The following is a 9,400-nucleotide window of genomic DNA, read 5'->3' on the forward strand; positions in this document are numbered from 1 at the left end:
ATTCTCGTGAACCTCCTCTGAATCCGCTCCAGGGCCAGTACATCCTTCCTGAGATATGGGGCCCAAAACTGCACACGGTACTCCAAATATGGCCTGACCAGAGCCTTATAAAGCCTCAGTAGTACATCCCTGCTTTTATATTCAAGTCCTCTCGAAATAAATGCCAACATTGCTTTTGCCTTCCTGACCACTGACTCAACCTGCAAGTTTACCTTGAGAGAATCCTGGACTAGAACTCCCAAGTCTCTTTGCACTTCAGACTTCCGAATTTTCTCCCCATGTAGAAAATAGTCCATGCTTTTATTCTTCTTACCAAAGTGCATGATCTCACACTTTCCCATGTTGTACTCCATCTGCCACTTCTTTGCCCACTCTCCTAACCTGTCCAAATCCTTCTGCAGCCTCGCCACCTCCTCAATATTACCTGTCCCTCCACCTATCTTTTTGTATTGCCTGCAAACTTAGCCAGAATGCCCACCATTCCTCCATCTAGATCATTAATGTACAAAGTGAAAAGTTGTGGTCGCAGCACTGACCCTTGCAAAACATCACTTGTCACCGACTGCCATCCTGAGAAAGACCTCTTTATCCCTATTCTCTGCTTTCTCCAGACAGCCAACCTTCTATCCATGCTAGCACCTTGCCTCTAACACCATGGGCCCTTATTTTACTCAGCAACCTCCTGTGTGGCACCTTATCAAAGGCCTTTTTGAAGTCCAGGTAGACAACATCCATAGGCTGGCCTTGGTCTACCCTGCTCATTACTTCCTCCAAAGAATTCTAGCAGATTTGTCAGGTATGACCTCCCCTTGATAAAACCATGACTTTGCCCTATTTTACTATACACTTCCAAATATTCAGCAATCTCCTCCTTTTATAACGGACTCCAAAATCTTACCCACGACTGAGGTTAGGCTAATCGGCCTGTAATTTTCCGTCTTTTGCCTTACCCCCTTTTTTAAACAGGGGTGTCACGTTAGTGAGCTTCCAGTCCTTTTGTACCCACCCTGAGTTTGGTAGTGAATCCCAAGAAAATGAATTAGTGGAATATCATCGAGATGGATTTTTGGAGCAGCTTGTGGGAACATGGAATTTGTGATTTGGTGATACGTAACGAGGCACGTTGATTTAGGAGCTTATGGTGAAGGAACTCTTCAGGGGTGGTGACCGTAATATGATAGAATTCACCCTAAGTTTGAGAGGGAGAGTCTTGAATCAGATGTCACAGTATTACAATTGATGTTGACCTTCGAGAGACGAAGATTAAGAGGAGACCTGAAATGGGTTTTCAAAACCATAGAAATAATAGATAGGGAGATACTATTCTTACTCGTAAAAGAAACAAGAACAAGAAGAGGTGGATTGCAAGTGATCTGCCAAAGAAACAAGGGTGAAGTGAGAGAAATTTTTTTCACACAGAGCATTGAGAGCATGGAATGCACTGCCTGAAAATGTGGTGGAAGCAGGTTTATTTGAGATATTGAAGAGGATATTGGATGATTATTTGGATAAAAATAATATGCAAGGGTATGGGGAGAAAGTGGGAGATTGGCCTTTTGTACCCTATACTTACCTCTTGTCCCGACCCTGGAAAAAATACTTTCCTTGATTCACTTTTTTGGTTGCGTTTCCAAAATTCATTTTGCGTTCCATTCTCTGCAATTTTTTTAACTACTTTTTTTTCTTCATTCATTCACGAGTTGAGGGCGTCTCTGGTGAGGCAGCATTTATTGCCCATTCCTAATTTCCCAGTGGGCAGTTCAGAGCCAACCTCATTGCTGTGGGTCTGGAGTCCCATGTAGGCCAGACCAGATAAGGATGGCAGTTTTCTTCCCTAAAGGGGAAAAAAAAATTACTTGATTCACTTATGGTTGCATTTCCAAAATTCATTTTGCGTTCCATTCTCTGTAATTTTTCTTTAACTACTGCTGTCCTCAATCTCACCATCAGCTCCACGTAGCTAGTCCTCCACTAGACCCTCATTTTTACTTCAGTCCAGGAGATGCAGACTGGAATGGCTGTAATGGACAACAAGTCTGGCCATTTGCTGCCAAATCTAACTAGATTGCATGAACTACTGTTCTTCAGCTCCTGTGCAGTCAGCTCTCTGATGCTCCTCACTTCATCCAACTATGTGTAGTGATCTGTCATCTGTTGCTCTTTCTCCCCTCTAAATCCTCATTTCTGGTGGTTAAATTCCCAGTATGGGCCTATTTTATTAGCTTAAAAGCCTGATGAGTCAAAACTCATTCCATGACATACAATATGGAAAATACCTGGTTGTGGATTTTTCTCAAGCCTGATTTCAAATTCCTGGACATCACTGAGCATCATCTTGCACTGAAAGCAAAATAAGACCCTGTTTCAGTCTCTTTCCTGCTGTGAACTGTTGGGGGGTGGTATTGGAGAATACCTAGAGATACATAATCTTTCAAGGTCTGCTTCAAATTCCTGGGCTCTTCTCAACATCAGAAAGATATCTTGTGCCCTAAATTGCACCAGCAATACCACATGACCTAAATTTACTCTTTTGCTGATCTTCTGCACCATTTAAAGTACCTCTGGTCAGTCTGTTTCCCTACCACCATCACCACTGCAATTTTGGGAAGACTTCAGTCTCTAATTGATCTTGTGTCTGCCACTTATTGATGTGATTTTTCAGTTTCGTTCTGTTTCTTGCCCCAGATTACATGGACATCCACTTATGATCAAGCATATAAAGTATAGTTATTTCTCAGCAGACTCTGGACTTAAGTTATCTGGAAAATTCTTGTATTGGATCAAGGTCCTTTTCCACCAACGTTGAGTGGTAGTTGGCATGTAATGACCTCCACAATGTTGGAGGAAAAATAATCAACCATAGGCATCTTTCACTTCTTAGAATTATGTTTGCAACCTGAATGTAAGGATGCTCATTGACAAACCCAACATTGACAGACCTGTGCACCAACCATTGTAGCTGTGAAACATGGGCACCTTGATATCAACTTTGCCACCCTATAGTCAGGGAGGCATTCAGGAGGAAGTCAACTGAGGGAATGGCAGGTGCATCTTTTTTCTGGAAGGGCCCTCTCGAAGAGGAATGATTCCTCCATTGATTGGGCTTTATCATTGGAAGTGAGCTCATCTTGCAGCTTGAATGTTTCTGCTGTGGGGTTAGTAAGTTCATGATTTCTTATCCCACTTGAATGAGAAATCAGTGTGCCGTTATCAGCTGTGCATATGCTCCTACATTTGAGGTAAAAGATGAGATCCAAGGAGGGATTCAATTCTGATCTTGGCAGCAGTCAAATTGATTCTCCTGTGAGATTTCAACAGTAGATTTGGGAAAGACCAACAGTTCTTTGTGTGCGAAGAATTACTCTGACGACCAATTCAGCCTTGTCATTTGGGCTTGCAATGTGATGAACTTTTATGTACTGAACGTTCCATATATTAATAAACAATGTTCTGTTCTTTACAGACAGAAACAACTTTCTTTTTATTCAGTCACAGGATCATCGCTGGCTGCGTCAGCATTTATTGCCCAACTCTAGTTGACATTGAGAAGGTGGTGGTGAGCTGCTGTGCCTGTTTCAAACCACAAAATAGGTGATAGTCATTTGCTAGTTAATTTCTCAGGAAAATGCCTTGCCCAAGTAAAGTCAACCTGCCCAGTTTAAAATTTAAAGCCTAGACGTTAACGTGAATGGTCACTAACTGGTGCATTCTCTATGGTGACACCCCTACTAATCAGAGTCCATTTGAGTTGATATTCTTGCAAATTATTGTGATGATGAGTGCAAAACAAAAAGCTTTGACAAAATATCTTTTATACTGGCAATGTCTGTAACATTGATTGCAACAGAACTGCAACATGTTATTGAATATCATAAACTTACAGTTTAAAATCCTTGGGCTGTCCCCAGTCAGCATCACTTTTAATCATTAAGAAATGAGTGATAATATTGAGCTTTATAAAAATTTAAAATTTTAAAATAATTGAGGAACAGTTTTAAAAAAATAAATGAATACTGATCGAATCTCACTGGGCCATCCTGAACCAACAGGAACACTTCGGATTCATATTTGACTTCTGTCTTAAATATTGACTGTATATAATTCTCTTTAGACGGATAGAGGAAGAAATTATACTGGGATTAAATAGAAGATAATTTTACATCTGATAACAATTTTGCTTCCATCAGTACCTGTGTTTGATCAGTTTAAGCTTCTGTTAATGTAGCTTTGAATATTGGATGATTCTAAGATAAGTTAAATTTGTACAAACCTCCTGTACTTGCTAAGTGTTATCCTTGGCTCAGTGTTGGTGTACATTTGCCCCTGAGTCAGAAGTGCTGTACTGGCAGAAGCACTGTCTTTGAGATAAAACCAAGTCTGTCATGTTACTTTGGACATAAAATGTCCAAAGGTAGTATTTAAAGTAAGTGACAATGTTCTCCTAGTGTTCTTGGAGAAGTTATCCTTTAAATAAAAAACGATGTCAGTAAAATAGACCATTTGTCTGTTTCTGTGTGCAAGTTGACTGCCACATTTTGATTACAGTGTGTGTCAACGTTGACTCAATGGCTGTGAAACACCTTGTGACATCCTAAAGTTTTGAAAGGCCTTATAGAAGGACAACTGATTTTGTGTTTTCTTACTCTTTATCTATCTGTGCACATATTGAAAAGCTGAATGATGGAATAAAACTTACAAATCTTTCTTCTGGTCGAATCTAATGTGTTCCATTTATTGCTGATAAATGTAACACAATGAAGTAGACAAATACTGAAGTAGTTGGCATAAAATCTGAGGCTAAATATATTTATAAGTTCATAACATATAGAAATGCTGCCTATTATTTATATTTTTTCCTTTGCTCACTAATTTTATTCCATCATGCTCATGTTGATTAATGTGTAGGAGGAAATTTCTGCAGTTTAAAAGGTGACTGAATCTAAAAATTTTTGACAGGAATTGTTTTTTTAATCTTCATTTTTTTGCCAGTTATGGTTACATTTTGATAGGTTGCTTTTTCTCCATACAGACGTCAGAAAGCCAGAGAGAGACAACAGAAGTTGCTTGCTGAATTTGCTTCAAGACAAAAAAGTTTCATGGAAACAGCGATGGATCTTGGTAAGCTTTTGTCGCACGCACGATTTGTCCAGTTGAGAGTTTGTTATCACTATAATCTGAATAACACAGTTCTTTGGATTCTAATGTATTCAGAATCATTTTCTTTATTCCTTCATGGAACGTGGGCATGGCTGGCGTGGTGAGCATTTGTTGTCCATCCCTAATGCCCTTGAACTGAGCAGCTTGCTCAGACATTTCAGAGGATATTTAACAGTGAACTATATTCTTGTGGGTCTGAAATCACGTGTAGGACAAACCAGGTAAGGGTTACCTTCCATAAAGGACATCAGTAAGCCAGATAGGTTTTTGCAATAGTCACTGGTGGTTTCATGCCATCATTCCCAAGACAAGATATATAATCCAGATTTATTACTTGAATTTAAATTCTGCCAAATTTCGAAGAATTACTATCTTGTACTTCTCACATCGCATTAATTGAACTGCATTGTGACATTGGGAAGTTTTACACTACTGAGTTAAGAGCAAATGTTCAGGGAATTACATAAAGAACTAGACATATTTGGAGGTGGTAGGGGGGAAAAGAAGTACAGGTGCAATGGAAAAATATAATACTTTTCTTTTGGGACAAAAAGAAAAAAGGAAGAGAACTGCAATAAACTTTGCAGAACCTGTAGAGAGAGGAAAAAAATCAGGAGCAACATTTGGAAAGTAGAAATTCGGGAGCATTACAAAATATAAAGAGAACACACCGTGTTGGAGAAATAATGTCTTGCTATTGGTTCAAATACCATACGTCTGATATGTTTTGATTTGAAATTTTTGTACCATATTGGCTTTTTTAAAATGATCATGGTCCTTCACTAAATATTGATTTCTTCAGTCTATGAAATGGAATACTGGAATGTGAGATCAAAAAACCTGCTTGGGTGAATTGAAGGGAAGAAAAGATGTGTCTCTTGAATGACGGCAGAGGACTGAGGGGAAGTGATAACATGCTGTGAGGGTTTGGCGGAGACAGCCTCTAGAACGTGTATTGGTGGAGGAAGAGAAAATCTTGATACAAATATCAGTATTTAACTAGTGAAAATAGATGGGGTAACTTGCGTCCATGCTTTAAAATGGCAACTTGACTTGCTTACTGAGCCTGCTAATCCTTCTTGCACTTCATTATTGTTTCTGAAAGGGGGAAAAGAAATTGTATGATAAAATGTACCAACAAATAAAGCCATGTCAAATAGCATGGGGGATCTACTTATCTGCCTCTTGCCACTTAATTTTTTTTTTCCCATCTCCTTTTCCTGTTTGGACGTGTGTGGCAGATGGGGCTTGAATTGGTACCTTCCGATCTAGAAGTAGGGACGTGACTACAGTCATGTCTTGCTTGCTATTTAAAGTGTTTTTAAGCATGTTGTGACACACCTTTATGGCAGGTGGGCCTTGAACCCAGCCCTCTGGCCGAAAAGTTGGGACACAACTACAGTATCCTAAATTGATTCATCTGTGGAGTGTGTTCACAGCTGGAACCTGCAATCTTCTGATAGCAATCCAATTCACCGAAGAACATGTTATAACGCACTGCTAGAGCAAGAGGGATTTGCACCTGGGCAGTTTGATCCAGAAAGCCAGACACTAGTACTGTGCCAGGGACCCCTGTCTTCTTTTTGGTTAGTTATTTTTAATCAACCTGTTCAGACTTGTTGTGACACACCTCCGGGCCTGGTGGAAATTGAACATTGAATTTTTGACCCGGAGGTAGGGACAATACTTCTGCACCACAAAAACCCTCTCCCAATGTGTCTGTGTAGTTTGGAACAAACAACCTTTTGTGTGAAGTGAATGTAAGAACCACTATACTACAGAAACATGGCAGTCTCTGTTGTCTTTTAGAAATTTTTATTCAATCTGTTTAGAATTTCTATGACACGTGACTGGAACAAGTTGGAATTGATCAAGGACCACCGAGCTCAGAGGAAGGGTCATTACCACTGCACCAAAAAGCCCTATAAACCTACTACATGTGGCATTCCATAGTGGCCTCCTGTCTGAGTACTATCTATGTCTGAATCTTTTGAGCTTCTGAGTCTGCATAGTTTCTGAGATCAGACAAGATTGGGCTTTGTTAGACTTGTATGACAATAGGCTGCTCATGCTTTTCAGCTATATTCAATCAACCTGTCGGATATGGTATGACGCACCTCTGAGGGAAGGTGGGGCTTTCTGCCCAGAGTTAGGGACTGCATCACAAGAACCCTTCTAAAAGCATCCAGATAAGAGCTTAAACCCTTGACCCTCTCTTTAAAAATCTCACACTTTACTGATTGATCCATCTGGGCTTAAAAACAAGATTTGTGTTGCAGTAAGAGTCTGTGAGCCTGATAGAATTTGAACACACGACCTTCTAATCTGGAGTCAGACATGCTTCTGATGTACAATGACCTCACTTGTGGAACAGGTGGGACTTGAACCCGAGCCTCCTGGCTATCCATGCTAACGCTGTGCTACAAGCATCTCCCCCCCCCCCCCACTTTCACTTTTTATGGTGTTCTCAATGACTTTAATCTTTTTAATTGGTTGTCAGCAAGCATTGTGTGTTGTCTAATTAGATCCTCAGTATAACTTTTATAAAAGACTAAAACAAACCTCTAACTTCAAGAGTGGGAAAAAAGTAGTGTCCAGGTTTTAAGAAGCCTATAATCAGGGTGGCATTGAAGTACTGAAAGCACGTGTGGATTAAATTGGATCACAAATTGCATTGGAAACTTTCAGGGTACAGCATTAATTCATGGCCGCTGTTTGAAATGCAGACAGCGTACCATTTCTCTGTTGCTTGCTATTTGACTTCTTTGTGTGACTGAGTTCTAAATGTGCTGTTCGTTGGCTGTACATATCAGCAGAGGACCAAACTTATTGCTACTTTCCACTATTAAAGCTGGGTTGCCTCTAAAATGGGAAGTGCATTGTGACTGTGAATGTCTCCGAAGTGGGCTAGGAGACCCACCAGCTAAAAGCAGTGGTAGTAAATAGCCTTGGACATCAATGCCTGATATTTAACCTCAAGATCTCAGATGCAATGCTACAAAGAAACTTGAATGCATCTACATTACTGTTACATCCAACAACTTCTTCCAATCAAGTTAATGGAAAGATTCTTGGCAGTGTGGAGGAGCAGAGGGATCTTAGGGTTCATGTTCACAGTTCCCTGAAAGCTGCCACCCAGGTTTATAGAGTTGTTAAGAAGGTGTATGGTGTGTTAGCTTTCATTAATAGAGGGATTGAATTCAAGAGCCGTGAAGTTATGCTCCAGCTATACAAAAGCCTGGTTTGGCCACATCTGGAGTATTGTGTCCAGTTCTGGTCACCTCATTACAGGAAAGATGTGGAAGCGTTGGAAAAGGTGCAGAGGAGACTTACCAGGGTGTTGCCTGGAATGGAGGGAAGGCCTTACGAGGAAAGGTTGAGAGAGCTACGGCTTTTCTCTTTAGAATGACGAAGGATGAGAGTTGACTTGATAGAGGTGTACAAAATGATCAGAGGTATAGATAGAATAGACAGCCAGAGACTCTTTCCTAGGGTGGAGGTAGCTTTTATGAGGGGACATAGTTTTAAAGTGAAAGGAGGTAGATATCGGGGAGACGTCAGAGTCGGTTCTTTACTCAGAGTGGTTGGGGCGTGGAATGCATTGCCGGAGAGGGTAATGGATTCGGCCTCATTAGGGGCATTTAAGCGGCTATTAGATAGGCATATGGATGATAGTATAAAGGTAGCGGTGGAGGTTAGATAGACCTTAGGTTTCGGGTAAAAGTTCAGCACAACATCGTGGGCCGAAGGGCCTGTACTGTTCTATGTTCTAAATCAGTAGTCCTACCAGTTGTTCATATGCTCTTCCAAATCCAAATGGCAGGTGTCATGCACAAATCTCATGCCTGGCTGTTGAACTATGTTGCCTCAAATAGTTGCAAGAGACTCATTGATCCTCTCTCTCTCTCTCTTAGAGCAAAGTGATACACACTCCGAAGGTTCAGTACACCTCGTTCAACCCCAGGAGGAGAGAGTGCTCAGCATTACTGAAATTGGTGTTGTTAAGACCAAAGCCTGCAGTGGTGTTGAAACAACTAAGCTGACAGCATTCTTACCTGAAATTTACCTTCTCACATTCTATTTCACTCTCACCTCAATCACTTTTTAACTTTCATGTTGCAGTACTTTTTGGCCTAGGTAGTATCCCTTGCTTCCTAATTCCAGCACTGACCTTAAGCAAGATATCCTAGAGTTGCAGTTGCTCTACTGTAACACCTAAGATAACAAAGACCCACCATTGTGT

The 9,400-nt window shown here is 40.6% G+C and overlaps 1 protein-coding gene across 1 annotated transcript in view; it reads left to right on the forward strand.

The window, feature by feature from the left end:
* ubr3 (ubiquitin protein ligase E3 component n-recognin 3) overlaps positions 1 to 9,400 on the forward strand; it is a 331,038-nt gene that overhangs the window by 159,793 nt on the left and 161,845 nt on the right. The window contains exon 21 of the mRNA XM_048599210.1: positions 5,030 to 5,118. Within this exon, the coding sequence (XP_048455167.1) occupies positions 5,030 to 5,118 (89 nt within the window). The remainder of the gene's footprint in view (positions 1 to 5,029; positions 5,119 to 9,400) is intronic.

The sequence above is a fragment of the Rhincodon typus genome, chromosome 7 (assembly GCF_021869965.1).
Source record: "Rhincodon typus isolate 14 chromosome 7, sRhiTyp1.1, whole genome shotgun sequence".
Lineage (NCBI taxonomy): Eukaryota > Metazoa > Chordata > Chondrichthyes > Orectolobiformes > Rhincodontidae > Rhincodon > Rhincodon typus.